Source organism: Euprymna scolopes, chromosome 39, assembly GCF_053919585.1.
Source record: "Euprymna scolopes isolate OS-2025 chromosome 39, ASM5391958v1, whole genome shotgun sequence".
NCBI lineage: Eukaryota > Metazoa > Mollusca > Cephalopoda > Sepiida > Sepiolidae > Euprymna > Euprymna scolopes.
In genome coordinates this window covers 33,111,646-33,129,099 of record NC_136520.1, presented here as the reverse complement: position 1 = coordinate 33,129,099, position 17,454 = coordinate 33,111,646, and the positions used below count along the sequence as shown (strand labels likewise).

Below are 17,454 nucleotides of genomic sequence, written 5' to 3'. Positions count from 1 at the left end.
TCAATATATATATATATATATATATATGTTGAATATGAAAACTACTGGCTACACATATGCAAATATTATACAAATAATGTGATCACTTATTTTATCTGGTTACCCCTTTTACTCTTGGCAATGATATAATCCTATAGCTTGGTTTTAATATAAAAAGGTAATGTTTTTGACTGATACTTTCGGAGATATTGTTGGCCTGATAATGTGATTTTCCCTAGCAGGGTGGTCACTGAAACATATTTGTATATGTGTAGCCACTAGTTTTCATATTCAACATATTCATATTGCTCTGTCTAAACATTGAGCACTCTTTGGTAGACACATTTTGTTTTTGTTTAAATAACTAAACAATACTACCAATAATATATATATATATATATATATATATATATATATATATATATATATATATATATATTCAGCCACTCTGATGAGTCGTAGATGACGAAACACGTGTCAGTGGATAATTATATTTTAAAACTATATGAGATACTGGCATATAAAAATCAAAATTTTATATACAGTTCAGATCGATTTGAATAGGATGCACTTTCCAAATGCGAAAATAAAGCTCAATATTTAGTATATTAAATTGAGCTTACAAAAAAATAAAATATTAAATAAAAGTTCATACGATTTAATAATTTAACAGCAGTTTCAGAACAAAATAATCCTTTTACACATGTTTCTAACTGAACTGGTGACAAAATAAGGAGATCAAGGCAGTGTTTAATTGAACAAAAGACGCTAACACAGCCAAAGAACAATTCAGTGGAGAAATAAGAAATATGGATGAAAACTAGAACACGTGTTAAATCAGCAAAATGACTTGCAGTAAAAAAAATTAATTATTAATGAAAACAGTTTTAAAAGACAATTAGCGAAAATTGACTTTTGCTCAATTGGCCTAAAATTTTCAAAGTTTTCAGAAAATATTTACTTCCCTTATTCTGAGTCGAACTCTCCAGTTTTTTTTTTTTAGCAAAGCTCAATTTTTGCTGTCTTTGAAAACTATACTTATTAATAACTAGCCAGGTGTTTGTGTTGGTAGTAGGCATGCAGGCTCGAACCCGTGACGTGAAGGCGGAAAAGAAAGTGAAAGAAAATCTGACGTTTTACCGCTACTCTATGACGCGACTGGAAGTGTAAAGCTTTTAAATTTAACGTAGCTAAGATGACTTGAGGGAATGGTGTTGCTTTTAAACCTCCCATGAAAGCAAATTAGACACAAGGTTGTTTTTAATGGGGGGGGGGGGGAACCAGCTCCACCAAAAAGGGGGCACTTTGGCAGTATCCAAATAAATAGTAATTGTCTCAGTCTGAAGGGTTTCTCCTACATTGACCAAAGACCATTTACAGAACAGATACTACCTGGCCGGAAGGTTATGTTCCAATAGTTTCGCTTTATTTATAAGAAAAAGGCAAACAAACACTGGAGACGACAGCACGGTGGGAATTTTGTTAAACTTGATCAAAAAAAAAGATAGAGACAATGTCCGCTTGCGAATATGAGATATTATGATCTGGGAAGTATGCGAAAACTTCTCACGGAATCTAACCGATGCGAAAAGCCCAATACAAACACAAACACTCACGCCCATTTTGCCTTTTATATATTAGATTAATTTTCCACCTTATCGTTTTTCATAATTTTTGGATATGTTCATTACTGCAACATGACAATTAAGTAGATATCATTAGTTTTACTTGAAATTCAATATTTTCATTTTTAAGTTTTGTTATTATAACGAAGCAGCCCCCCCCCACACACACACACACAAAAATATGCGAAACCAATGTGATAGCATGGATTCCATTTTCAAAAAGTGTTCATCATCATCTTCAGTTTAACGTCCGTTTGGCATGTGTTGGACGGCTTCTAGAAATTGACTTCTAAACTTATTACTGGCCAGATTTCTTTGGATGTCATTTTTTTAAGCGAAGCATATTTCTATTAGGTGTGGTGATGAGGATCAGTATTTTTATTGATATGATTGTCTACCAAGGCTCGAGGATGCTTCGCCTGTCCTTTAAGTTGCGATTAAAAAATGGTACGAGGTTGGTAACTTTTTTTGATTGCTACGTGAGAAAATTCCTGGCCCCAACTGCTCACTGCTGCACAGCTGATGTTTGCACAGAATGAAACGTCAAAAAATTTCAGTTGGTTGCAACTCTGAAGAACACTGGAAAAAAAAAACATAAAAGCATCAACTTTTTTTTCACAATGGGTGAGGGGAAGGTACAGGAAATGTATAAAAAATAAAATCAAACTAAAAATTATTTTGTTTCTTTATTTTGTTTTATGGTATTATATGATAGTGTTTTTTTTTTGTTTCTTTTAATCATATTTTATGTAATTAGAAGATTTTATTTAGTAATGGGACAATGACTCAGGGATCAGAAATATCAGAACTTTTGGAATATCGGAATCAGAAAAATCTGAGCTGAATCTCTAATTTTAAAAATGATTTTTTTATTTATTTAATTTTTTTAATTAAAATTTCATTTTTCATTGCTGGTACTAATGATAAAATAATAAATATTTATTGCAATGTAGTTTGATCGAAACATTGTGTGTAATATGTAAATTTAGAGGAGTATTAGAAGGCTATCACAATGCAAGAAATAAAAATATCTAAGTGTTGAGAAGAGAAGACAAAAAATAAATGAGTTTTTAAAAACTTTTTTTTACAGTAAATCGTACTTGATTTAACCACAACTTCTACATAATGATCCAACATCTATAATTGTGTTCCATAATACTTAATTATAAGTAATGCCTCCTATTTTTTACTCTGCCTGAATGGATAAGAAAGGATTGCAAATTGCATTGTTATGATGATTGAACTTTTGCATTCATGACCTGAAAATTTAATCTCTATGTTGTAAATATTGACAGTATGAGACTCTAAGAGAGCAATCTCGTCACAAACATGTGTCAGAAGCAAAAATGTGTCATTGAATTCCTGGCAAAAGTGTATTGAGAATGATAGTGACTATATAGAAAAATAAATTCTGGAGCACAAAAAATTGCATGTTTTAATGTTACCACTCCTGTCTTCATAGCTCTTCAACATTTTGAGTTAAAAAGATAGGAGGCTTTACTTTTAGAACGACTTTTGTATGACAAAGCACATTCTAGATGCCCATGCACAGCCATTGATCACCACTCGTGGTGACTATGTAGAAAAATAAATTCTGGGGCACAAAAAGTCGCTTGTTTTAAATGATACTATTTCTATCTTCTTAGCTCTTTAGATTTTTAAGTTAAAAAAAATAGGAGGCTTTACTTGTGGAACGATCCCTGTATATTTCAAGGTAAGACCTCTTTATCAAGTAATTAGTGTTTCAATGTTGAAATAATTTTTCTTTTTAAGAAGCTTTCGTAATTTTTATGGTTGTTGACAAAATCTGACTTTAGGGTAACAAAAAAGGCAAAAGAAACAGAATGAAGGTAAAAAAATAATAAGGACAAAAATGAGCGAAAAAGGGGGGGGGGTCCTGTAGTGATTTAATTCAGCTTTATTAACAAAATAAAAGACCAGCTAACTGCTTTTATTTTCCAAAGCTAAGTTATCAAAGTTAACCAAACTATAATAATAATAATAATAATAATAATAATAATAATAATAATAATAATAATAACAACAACAACACATGGAATCAAGAAAACTGAAACCATATAATTGTAAGTTAACCCTCTAAAAAAAAAAAAATAATGTTGGCATAAACTAGCACCACACCAAATAGTCATAAAGGGTCAAGGAGGATGGAAGGACCAAGGAGGAAAAGCACTAACTAGACCTTCACTGGATGAATGTGAAGAGGACAGGGATCTTGGGGAGGTTTATTGCCACACAAATTCCAGCAAAGGCCAATGGGCTGCCAGCAAGAAATCAATGGTAAACAGCTATTGCGATAGCGCAGATTCATTTGCAAAGATAGTCGAAAGAGGAGAATACTGGAAATCTGAGGAGATTTGTTGTCATTCAGACTCCAGGGAATACAACAAGTTGTTGACAGAGAATTCTTTGATGATCTGTGTGAAAACTCCTAGTAAGAAGAAGAAGAAGAAGAAGAAGAAGAAGAAGTAGTAGTAGTAGTAGTAGTGGTGGTAGTAGTAGTAGTCGTAATAATAATAATAATAATAATAATAATGTGAGTTTGTCTTTTTTAAAGACAAAAAAAAAGTTAATTATTACTTCAAATTTATTTAAGGAAGCAGTCTTTATTGCGATATAAATGTATAATTCTGTCTGTCCATTTGAATTTCACTAATGCAGGACCTCTAACATGAATGCCACAAAAATAAGTCCAGAGGGGGCGGCTGGCTTTAAGCAAAGAAAAAAAAAAGAAAAAAAGTGGATTGTTTCCTTGTTGGCAAAGATGGGCAGAAATGCTGTATATATGTATATATATATATATGTATACATGCGTGTATGTTTGTACTAGCAAAGGGCTGTGACTTCCATCCCTAACACTACACTCTAACTGACTGACAACTAGACATTAACTTTAACACGAGTTCCAATAGAGATGATTTAACACGTGTGAGGCACCGAAACTCTCTAAAAGAATGGAACGAAATGTGAGTTTGTCTTTTTTAAAAACAAAAAAAAAGTTAATTATTACTTCAAATTTATTTCAGGAAGCAGTCTCTATTGCGATATAAATGTATAATTCTGTCCGTCCATTTAAATTTCACTGATCCAAATCCTCTAACATGAATGCAAAAAGTGGACAGGCGACTGACGAATAACTTAGCTGAACGTTGCTCCGAACTTTTAACCGGAAACAGTGCTTTTCGCGATATCAACGTGGAAAGTGCCCCGACTTAGAACGAGGGAATTAAATACTACCACAGCATCAGGGGAAATAGCCTTCCTCGTCTTCTTCCCATCCAACATTTCTAGCGACTAACCAGTATGGTGTAAGGTAGACCTATCATCAAACGCTTTCTTTCGGAGCATTACTACCGACTTTTACTAAGTAGAATACTTAGATAAAATTTTTATTTAGTTTTTTATATATATATATATATATATATATATATATATATATAATTTTTTTTTCTTTTTAAAGGAAAAAATAAATTATTTTTTCTTTTCTTTTTTATTATTTCTTTATTTTCTTTTTTATTTATTTGTTTTGTTTTTTCGTTTTATCTTCTGTTTATGCCTTGTATGTATGTGTGATAGTGCACGATACCTCCTGTATACATGGGAGCCAAACACTATACCAGCATCAGAACCACAGGTTAAACAATTCTGGGCTCGGTGTTGCCACAAACACCAAAATATGAAAAATGTCAAGTACAAATAATTCAAACCATGGAACCCAGAAGAAAGATCTGGGTGTCATGATCTGCAGGTGCTCCTTCGGTAGCCAGCATGGGGGACCTGGTCGTCATCCTGTGAATGTTGGCCAACTTCTTAATTTCAGAAACTCAAATAACATGGACGCTGAACAGGTAAGTATAACCTCTAATTTCAGGGAACAAAATGATACAGAACAAACATAGCACAGCCATGATAATCATCAAAATGGAAAAAACCGAAGAAAGAAATGAACAACAAAAGAGAATAGACTAGTAATGGAATGCTATTATAGAAGTCATCCTGAATAGAGATATGGAGGTTATCGGAAACGAATGAAAGAACTATGGGACCTCTCCAGTGACCACCAAGCGACAGAACAAAGAATTGTGGACCAAGCAAGACTGATACTCTCTGGCTGGCTCTCTAAACTAGAACTAGCAGAAATTCAACGAAAAATAAATGAGGAAACTGAACAAGAACCCCCCCCCCTCAATGGAACTGCTCGTAGAAAACCCCCACAAGTTGAAACCTCACAAGTAAAAACACCAAAGGCCCAGGATCTACAAAGACCAAAGACTAAAAGAGTTGAAACCGAGAACAATGAAACAGAACTAACAGAGAATGAAGCAAATGAAATAAATAAAATAACACAGTTTATGAACGAGGAAAAAACAAAACTCCCATCATTAAAGAACCAAGAGCAGAAGAAATTAAAAACAGAAACTGAGAAGGTTAACAAGCTCCTCCCACACATCCCAACAAACACCATCACAGACTTAAACAACCTCATTTACGCAGGCGCCAAAATGGTAAGTATGAATCTCAAATCAGAAAAACAACCGGGAACAAACGGACCGACAAAACCTGGATGGGAAATAAGACTAGAAACCCAAATACAGAAACATAAAAAAGAAACCAAAATGATCAACAGGAAGAAAGCAATGTGGAAAAAAAAAGGAATATTGGAAATGTAACTGGCAGGGAGAGGCTAAACAAGAAACATGAAGAACTGGAGCAAAAAATAAAAGCAAAAGAAGCGAGATTGAGACAATATAGATTTAAATCTGAACAATGCAAACAAAACAGTACATTTGAAACCAACGAACGCCAATTCTACCAAAATGTGAACGGAGGAAAAACAAAAACAGAACAACCAAATCGGACAGAAACAAAACTCTACTGGAGTAATATATGGGAAGAGCAACGAGAACACAATAGAAATGCCGAATGGCTGAAAGATATGAAAGAAGAGTTACAACAATTCAAAGAAGGAACAGTGAATGAAATCAGCAAGGAAACCTACAGAAAACCATAGGAAAAATGGCAAACTAGAGAGCACTAGGGCACGACGGGATACATGCATACTGGTTCAAAATATTCACAACCTTACACAAAAGGCTAGCAAACATGCCAGACTGGATGACAAAAGGTAGAACCACACTGCTACAGAAGGACACAGAGAAAGGAACTGTCCCCAGCAATTATAGGCCAATCACGTGCCTACCCACCATGTGGAAGATACTGACAGCATAACTGAGGGAACAAATCTACCACTCACTGAATAACCATGGACTCATCCCCGAGGAACAGAAAGGATGCCAAAAAGGGAAAAAAAGGAACACATGATCTGCTATATGTTTATCAAAAGATTCTAAAGGAGGTAAAAAGGAAGAGGAAAAATTTAGCCATGGCATGGATCGACTAGAAAAAAGTGTACGACAGGATCCCCAAGCATGGATAATAGAATGCCTAAAAATGTATTAAAATACCAAGCGGGATCACCAGTGTAATAGAAAATGTAATGAAAACATGGAGACTGGAACTGACAGCAGATGGACAACACATAACAGAAATTAACATACAAAGAGGCATCTTCCAAGGAGACTCATTATCACCATTACTGTTCATCATAGCCATGATGCCCTTGAATAGTATTCTGAGAAAGTGCCAAGCCGGATACAAGTTCCCCAATACAGAGGAAAAAATGAACCACCTGATGTACATGGACGATCTGAAACTTTTTGCAAGGACCGAAAAGGAGCTAGAGACACTAATTAACACTACCAGGATCTTCAGCCAAGATATCCAAATGGAATTTGGAATGGAAAAGTGCGCACTACTAGTTATAAGAAAGGGAAAACTGGAAACGACAGAAGGCATGGAACTACCCAACCAAACAGAAATGAGGGCACTAGGGAAACAAGACGACTATAAATACTTGGGAATTCTGGAAGCGGACACCATCAGAGCAACAGAAACGAAAGAGAAAATTGGAAAGGAATACCTCAGGAGAACAAGAAAACTCCTGGAAACTAAATTATATAGCAGAACTCTAATAAAAGGTATAAATACATGGGCAGTGTCACTAGTGAGATACTCTGGACCATTTATAAGATGGACAAAAGAAGAACTGAGACAGCTCGACCAGAAAACCAGAAAACTCATGACCATACATAATGCACTACACCCAAAGGACGATATTGACAGACTCTACGTGAAAAGGAAAGACGGCGGGAGAGAACTGATCTCTATAGAAGACTGTGTGAAAGACACAAAAAAAGAACTAGAAAAATACATAATGCAAAACACTGAAAGAATAATTATGGCAGCGAGATATACAGAGAAAACCAACAAAACAGAAAACAGAGAGACAAATGACAAAACGAGAAAAGAGAAATGGGAAGAGAAACAACTCCACGGAAGATTCATAAGAATGACAAAAGATGAGAATAACGAAAACACCTGGACATGGATACGAAAAGGACATATAAACCGAGAAACTGAATCCCTAATAACTGCAGCACAAGATAACTCGATAAGAACCAACCATATCAAAGCAAGGATCGATAAAACACAAGAAAACAGCAAATGCAGACTCTGTGGACAAAGAGACGAAACGATAAATCATATAGTAAGTGAATGCAGCAAACTGGCCCAAAAGGAATACAAAAACAGGCATGACTAAATGGGGAGGGCGGTGCACTGAGAATTGTGCAAAGGCTGCATTTTGAGCGTACAGATAAATGGTACAAGCATAAACCCGCAACAGCACTTGAAAACGAGAACCACAAAATCCTATGGGACATGGACATACAGACGGACAAACCCATCCAAGCAAGAAGACCAGATGTCATAATAATTAACAAGAAAGAGAAATCCTGTCAAATCGTAGACTTTGCTGTCCCAGCTGACCACAGGGTGAGTATGAAAGAAAAAGAGAAACGAAGCAAATACACAGAACTAGCCAGAGAGTTAAAAGGGATTTGGATGATGAAGAAAATCAAAATAGTACCGATAATAGTAGGAGCACTATGAACAATCCCGAAAAACCTGGAAAAAAGAATGGCAGAAATTGAAATCAGAGGAATAACTGCAAAAATACAATCCCTAACGATAAGGAAAACAGCTGAAATATTAAGGAAAACCCTTGAATGCGGAGAATAACACAAGACAATATAACGAAGAAGCGTTACAGGGAATGAAGAACACCGAAGCTGCAGATCTACATGTTCTACATCCCCATCATGCATCTCTCCATTGTTTCACCACCGTTCTTTCCCCCCCCCCCCCCAAAAAAAGTGATACCGAAGAGCTGAGAAGGGTATAGGAGGACGGAAAGACCGAGGAGGGAGCACTGGCCAGACCTCTGCTGGACAAATGCGAAGAGAACTGGGATCTTGGGGAGGCTTAGTGCCACTCAAATTCCAGTATAAACCAATGGCCACTGCCAACGAGAAATCAATGGTAAGAGGCTGTTGCGATGATGCAAATTTATTTGCAAATGCTATCGAAGGAGGAGGAGAGAGCTGGACGTTTAGGGAGACTTGTTTTCACTCAGCTTCCAGAGAACACCACAGGTCTTCAATCAGATCGTTTGCTGACTTGTGTGAAAGCTCCATGTGAGCCGCCAATAATAATAATAATAACAATAATAATAATAATAACAATAATAATAATAATAATAACAATAACAATAACAATAATAATAATAATAATAACAATAATAATAATAACAATAATGATAATAATAATAACAATAATAATAATAATAATAATAATAATAACAATAATAATAATAATAATAATAATAATAATAATAATAACAATAATAATAATAATTGTAGACTTTGCTTTTCCAGCTGACCACAGGGTGAATATCAAAGAAAAGGAGAAACGGAGCAAATACACAGAATTAGCCAGAGAGCTGAAAGGGATATGGAAGATGAAGAAAATCAAAATAATACCTATAATAGTAGGAGCACTAGGAACAATCCCGAAAAACTTTGAAAAAAGAATGGGAGAAATTGGAATCAGAGGAATGACTGGAAAAATACAATGAACAACAATAATGAAAACGGCTGAAATATTAAGGAAAACCCTTGAATGTGGAAACTAACACAGACGAACCAAAAGCGTAGACCAGACAAACTGCCACAGAGATAAAACATGAAGCGCTACATGGAATCAAGAACACTGAAGCTGCATACTTATAACTTCTCTAACCTCACCCCCATCCCCCCATTACCACATAACTGCCCCACCCAAAAAGAGTGAAGCCAAATAGTCAAGGAGGAAGGATAGACCGAGAAGTGAGCACTGACTAGACCTTCACTATATAAGTGCAAAGAAAACTGGGACTTTGGGGAGGCTTACCACCACTCAAATTCCAGTAAAGACTAATGGCCACTGCCAACAAAAAATCAATGGCAATCAGCTGTTGCGATAATGCAATTTATTTGCAAATGGTATTGAAAGAGGTGGAGAGTATTGGAATATCTGGAGAGACTTGTTGTCACTCAGATTCCAGGGAACACCACAGGCTGTATTCACTGAGATTTGATAACCTGTGTGAAAGCTCCTTGTGAGCCATTAATAATAATATCATAAAAACTAAAAAAAAATATAAAGGAGTCACAAAAGGAGTCGAAACAAAATATGTTAACTCATAAATGGAGCAAAAAAACGCGTCATTTCTCTAAATGCTGCGTTATGGTACTGAGATTCAAATTGGTGCCAGTAGTAGTAGAGATCGACCAAAAAGGTAACAGACCTATAATTCCACAGGAATAAAGGGTGTCGATAGATTCGTCGATATATACATACATGATGATAATTGCAACGTCTTGTCAAACGAGTGCCACTCCCTCAGATACTTAATGTCCATCACCCCAAAAATGACTTCCATCGCCACAGGACCATTTTAATAGACAAAAATACTGAGGGAGTATCTATACACAGATGATGCTACAGAGTCTTAGCTTTGTATGACAGCTAATCTCTCTCTTGGTTCAAAATGTTGAGATCCAGCAACAAACAAGAGCAAGATAGCCAGCAACAAGTTAAACTGCAGACCAGCTTAATGCGGGTACTGGTCTCCTGCTTTATGGTTTTTTAAATCAGAGATTTGCTTCTCCTTGTAAGGTTGGCTTCACCACAGCTTACGGGAGCCCTCTCCACCCCAACACAGATATACATACACACAAACACACACGGTGCTAGTTGGCCATTGACCCCAAAAAAGGGTTCATACATACATACATTTAAACAGACAGGTTGATGAAAATGTAACATGTGCACGTTTCTGTTGATGAATCGAAACCGAAACAGTAAACGCTCCAGCCACGTTCCTTACCGTTTAAGCTACTGCTAAGACAGATTTCAAATTAAACCACTTCAAGCTATGAATGAATTTGCGCATTCGCAAAAGTAATAGACGTATGTCGGCAAGTTGAAATGAACATTTTGCATTTCAACTTGCTGACATATTTCTGTAAGCGTTATTCATCCATCCAAACAAAGATTTTTATTCGTCATAAACCATCCTGGGAGTACGATTACTATTTCCTCTTTATTTCAGTATATAGTATATATAGCCAGTAGTTTAAGAGTTTATTGGTTAAATATTTTTACATAGACACACATACCTACATCTAGTGTTTTATTTATGCATATTTCATTGAAGAGCAGGGATAATTCCTGTTTGTTTTTCTTGCAATCCATTTTTTCTTTTTGCCGGGCTAATGTTTGAACGTTCTGTTCCTATTTACAATGTCTCCCCACAGGACAGAGTTAGACACCAGGGTCGTTTTTTTAACGTGAAGAAAAGGAACAAAAATAAAAATTGTTTCAGTCGTGAAGGATTTCTCCTCCACTGACAGAGAACAAGAAACTGAAATGCAGCATCCGAAGGCCAAATAAAAAAAAATTGAACGTTCTGTTCAATTCAAAAAAGAAATTTGTTGCAGTTGCAAACGTTTTCGACTTTCATAAGTCGTCCTTAGGCGAGTGATGAATCAAAACCTGCATTGGTAAATTTATTGAAAACGCAATTAAAATCGTTTAAAATCATTAAAAGCACTTAAGCATGTATATATATATACATGTATATATATGTATGTATATATATATATATATATATATATATATATATATTATATATATACATGTATATATATGTGTGTGTGTATATATATATATATGTATATATGTGTGTGTGTATATATATGTGTGTGTGTGTGTATATATGTGTGTGTGTGTATATATATATATGTGTGTGTATATATATATTTGTATATATTTATATATATGTATGTATATATGTGTGTGTGTATGCCATCCCCTTAACATTGAGCTTGATTGATGGTTAGTTTTTTTTCAAATGGATTAGTAGGGCTTCAATGATTGGGAGGCGCAGATCACAGTGTAAGACGGTTAAAATGGCCGTGTTTTTAATTAGTATATTCCTAAATTCAGTCATCTGGTAGATATTGATAAAAGGAGCTCTTCAGAGGTTTTATTTATATAGGTAAATAAATTTGTATTAAAATTACAAAAATGCTAATATCTAAATATGAATAAATGTTAATGTTTATCTATTTATAAAAAAAAGCCAAGTATGTCCAAGGATGGAATACTGCTGCCATATCTGGGCAGGAGCTGCTAAAAACAGCCTATCCTGCCTTGATAGAGTACAAAATAGACTTTGTGGCTTAATGGGGGATGCCCTTTTCTCTACTCTGCAACCTCTCTCCCACAGAAGAGACGTTGCGAGTCTATCCTTGTTTTATCGTTATTTCTATGGCAGGTGCTCGTCTGAACTCCAATCTCTGGTCTCCCCTTGCCAATCCTTCACGAAAAACACCCATCTAGCTGAATCCACTGTGAAAAATTTCCCCCACTCTTTATCTGTGCCTAAATCAAAATGTAGATTCCATGAACAAAGCTTCTGCACGCCTGTGGAACTCTGTTCTGTCTGCCTGCTTCCCACCTGACTACAACTTGGATGTCTTCAAGTCCAACGTTAACAAATTCCTAATGAACCACCCTCTTAAGTAAACACTTGATTATATCTCCACACTAACATACTGTACTTGCAATAACCCTTATCCTCAGGCTTCCGGGCCTTGATAAGTGGTGACCACCGTGTAAAAAAAAAAAAAAATGTTAAAGTTTTGTTTTATGTTTTACAACAAACTTCTGAATTTATTATCTAACATTCACGTTTCAAGTATTTCAAGTAGAGAACTTTGTGAAGCGATAAACAGTTAGCATAAACTCTGATCAACAAGCAAAAATCCGAGGCATGATATAGGGTGGAACGATAAAATTGTTGCCCTAAAGAAAACAACACTACAGTTTTATTTTAAAACTTTTCTGGAAAAAATCGATTCAGGTAACTTGATTATGGAGTAGATCTGAAATCTATTCAATGCAGCTGCCTTCAGCCTCAATCACCGCCTCAATACGGGTCCGGAACTGGGAGCATGCCTTTTCCACAAACGCTAGCGGGAGCTCGGCGAATGGCAGCAATCAGGCTGGCTTTGGTGTTGTAGGAGGTCATGTTGGTGATGTTCTCAACATATGACCAAATAGAGTAGTCAAACAGGTTCAGGTTATTATCTGAATGCAACATAACCATTTGTTTTGTGGCCTTGTGCCATACAGTGACAGTTCCTTTGCATCCTTGTGCAAGTTGAATCTACATTCAGTTCTCCCCTTTTCTACTACTTAGGAAAGCTTGTGGGTGGTCCCACCTCATTCTGTCATAATCTTTTCATTTATATATATATATACCTTTATTTGTATCTTGGCTTATAATCCAAGTATACCTTTTCCAGAGGTCTGCCCTTTTCAGCTACATAGGGAAGTCTGTGGGCAGCTCCGGTCCTTTTCATCATAGTGTTACGCATATACGTTGATATTTATCTTAGCCTGTGTTCAAGCACAGTGTTTAGATGCACATCCTTTTCTGCTACATAGAAAATCCGTAAGCTGCCTCGCTCATTTCTGTGCAGTTATGAGGTGCCTTCAATAAGTTTCCAGATTTTTTCATAAAGGCATTCAAAATTGTCATAAACTCTTGAAAATTCAGTATGTTATTGTTATACATCTTATGAGATGACTGACCAATTTTTATTATTTTTTTCAAATGAACAGCTACAGCAGGAATTGGAATGCACCCTACTAAAGCCTGATTGTCACAGCTGGTGAATTTCCAAAGTGCAATCTGGACATGAGGACACTTTAGAAGAACGATATGCAATAAAATGCTGTTTCTGCCACAGAAAATGTATGGAATGGTTCAGACTGCTTTTGGACTATCTTGCATGAATCGAGCATCAGTTTTTGAGTGGCATAAGAGATTCAAGGAAGGCAAGGAGTCTGTAAGGGATGATGAGAAGTGTGGGAGCAGTAAGGAAGTCAGAACATCAGAGTTGATTGGCCAAATAAAAAATTTCATGAATAAGGACTGTCATGTATCTATAGAGACAATAAGTGCACAGTTTGATGTCAGTGTGGAAACTGCACACACAATTATTCATAAAGAACTGAAGAGGCGGAAGATTTGTGTAAATGCACTAGTTCACAACTCCATCCTTGTCACAGACTATTTGACTAAGATGGGCATCAAGACAGTTCCTCACATTTCCCATAGTACAAACCTTGCTCCCTATGAGTTTTGGCTATTCCTTAAGCTCCAGGAAAACCTTAGAGGCTGTCGTTATGAGATAACTGAGGAGATAAAAGAGGCTGTGATGAGGGTTATTGACTTGTTCATACAAGAGGACTTCCATGAAGTTGCAATACAAGTGTATTGCAGCTGGAGGAGATTACTTTGAAAGGGACTAGAGTTTCCGATGTGCACTATCAATAAAATTGCCCATACGAAAAAAGTCTGGAAACTTATTGAAGGCCCTTTGTAATTCTCTGTGAGTAAAATCTGGGTGAACAACAATTTCTCCTTTTTCCGCCATGGATTCTGTTGTGAAGGAACATAACTGGCTATACACCGGTTACAAACTGTATATATATATTGGACTGTTTGGCAGACAGCGGCAGACAGCGGCAGACAAGCAGTCGCAGTAAGACGGATAGTCTTACGTGTTGATTATCAGACTTTCTTCCCCATGTACTACTATGTACTTCTATTTACCTTAGGCGAGCAGCCTTACGTTTCTGTATTATAAATAAACCCCATTACACATACCACTCGGTGTAACTCACGTTTGTCTTTATTTCCTAAGTATTTAGGAATATAACAATGGCGACGAAAGGATGTTCTTTCTCTTAACAGAGATAAATTACCGTACCAAGGACTGTGTACAATGCAAGGATTTTTTGTTTTACGAAAAAAACAAACTACACAAGGATTTTTGACCACGTGCGTCAATGAATTTAAAAATTTTTCCTACCTAAAGTAGCGAAAAGTACGGATTTTTCTTCGTAAAGAACTCACAAGAAATTATAGAAACATGTTCAAGGTAAAGTGGAATTTATATTTATTTTGACAAGTAAAAAAAAAAAAAAAAAAAAAAAATGGTCGCAAGTTGAATTCGAAACTACACTAAAGGATTACGAGTTTCGAAAGAAAAAATATAAATACAACGACTATTGTACCATTTTATGCCACGTGGGAACGGCAGCCATATATTTTTTTTTTTTTTTGGAAAATTAATTGTTTGTTATTGCCTTTATATAAATAATTGGAACTATTTGTCGTGGGAAGTAAGAAATATTTTGTGTATGAACTTACGTTGTTGAAAAAAAAAAAAAAAAAAAAAAAAAAAAAGAATTATTTTACAAAGCCTGTTGAATTACTATGGATGAACTTTGTTGAAACGTGTTGTGTCTGCATATTGCTACTAATTTACGATATACGTAAATTTACGATTTTTCTTTGGAATTATTGTGTAGAATTCGAAAAGACATTTTTGTACTAGAAGCTAACATGGAACAATTAGCAGAGTTAACTAAGGCTCTAGCCCTTAGCATCCAGGAACAGACAAAAATGACTCAACAATTTTTAGCGCAACAACAACAACAACAACAAATTCAACAACAACAGCTACAGCAACAGCTGCAACAACAACAAGAAAGAACACAAAAAACTTTAGAGGCACAACAAGAACAAACAAACATACTACAACGACAAATGTCGACACAGCAAAAGAATTTAGAAAAGCTAATTCTAACGTCGACCGGGAAGAAGACTAATTTTTCTGCCGAGGGTATTTCAAATTCACTAACGGAATTTCGTTACTCCCCGGATACTGGTGTTACTTTCCCTGCATACTACAGAAGATACGAAACAATTTTTACGAAAAGATGTTTAGACTGGACCGATGAGGAAAAAGTTACCCTGCTACTACAAAAACTGGGTACTGATGAAAACACCAAGTATGCAAATCTAATTCTACCAAAAAAACCGGAGGAGGTTTCGTTCGAGGAAACAATTAGTACCTTGTCGAAAATATTTGATAAAAGGGATAGCCTATTTCACTCTAGATACAAATGTTTGAACATTCAGAAGGCAGAAGCTGAAGACTATCTAGAATATGCTTGCACTGTGAACTGTTTATGCGAATCATTTAAATTGAATGAAATTTCCGCAGACCAATTTAAATGTTTAATCTTTGTACAAGGTCTCACAGCACCAAGGGACAAAGATATACGTTCACGGATCCTAACAATTATGGAGGCGGATCCTAACATAACATTGCAAAAAGTCACTGAAGAGTGTCAACGTCTGATTAACATAAAGAAAGACAACACTCGCATTGAAGAGAAAAATATTTTTAAGGTGCAGCAAGTAAAAAGGCAAGGGACCACAAGAAAGTCCAGGTTCCAAGAACACAGGATCCTTAAAGGATACAAAGACCCAAAGCTAAAGTGTAAATGTTGTGGTAGTTTAAGACACAACAATAAGACCTGCTGGTTTAGGAACAAAATATGTTATGAATGTGGTCTCAGAGGTCACAAGGGAACATACTGTGCCCAGAAGAAAAGACAAGGGACCGATAATGTAAATACGCTTCGCATGAATAAAGAAAAAAGCTGCGAAAGACGGAAATATGTTGATGTTCGGATAAATGGACATCTGGTTACATTGCTTCTGGATAGCGGTGCAGATATTAGTATTATAAATGAAGATATATGGAAAAGGATAGGTCGACCTGAATTAACGAAAACCAGAAAGACGGCGAGAAGTGTGTGCGGCAAAAGATTAGAGTTCAAGGGAGAATTAAAATGCAAAGTGACATTCGCTAACCAGACTCATAAATCCAAAGTGTACATCGTACCAGGAAAGAATACATGCCTGTTTGGGGTAGATTGGATTGTCCTGTTTAATTTATGGGAGAAACCCATAAATTCGTTTTGTAACGTTTTAACTGCAGAAAAAGCAAACCAAAGGGAAGACTTCCTGAAGGATTTGAAAACTGAATTTCCCAATGTTTTTGCCGAAGGACTAGGACTCTGTATTAAGACAGAGGCAAAATTTGAATTAAAGAAAAATGCCACTCCAGTATTCAAACCTAAAAGGAATGTGCCTTTTTCAGTGATGGACGCAATCGAAAAAGAGTTGGATAGACTTCAACAACTGGAAGTCATTGAAAAAGTTAACCACACAGATTGGGCAAGTCCAACCGTGTATGTAAAGAAAAAAAATAACAGAATAAGGGTCTGTGGAGATTTTTCAACGGGTTTAAATGACTGTCTATTGGACCATAATTATCCCCTTCCGTCCGCAGAAGATCTGTTCTCTAAGCTTAACGGAGGAAAAATTTTTTCTAAGATAGACCTCTCAGATGCTTACTTGCAAATTAAGATCAGCGATGAATGCTCCAAATACTTAGGC

At 35.8% G+C, this 17,454-nt stretch overlaps 1 protein-coding gene across 1 annotated transcript in view; it reads right to left on the bottom strand.

Annotated features, from left to right (window-relative positions):
* Positions 1 to 621: 621 nt before the first annotated feature.
* Positions 622 to 17,454, bottom strand: part of LOC145263726 (F-box/LRR-repeat protein 4-like) — a 102,359-nt gene continuing 85,526 nt past the window's right edge. The window contains exon 16 of the mRNA XM_080120699.1: positions 622 to 2,183. Within this exon, the coding sequence (XP_079976825.1) occupies positions 2,042 to 2,183 (142 nt within the window). The 3' untranslated portion in view covers positions 622 to 2,041. The remainder of the gene's footprint in view (positions 2,184 to 17,454) is intronic.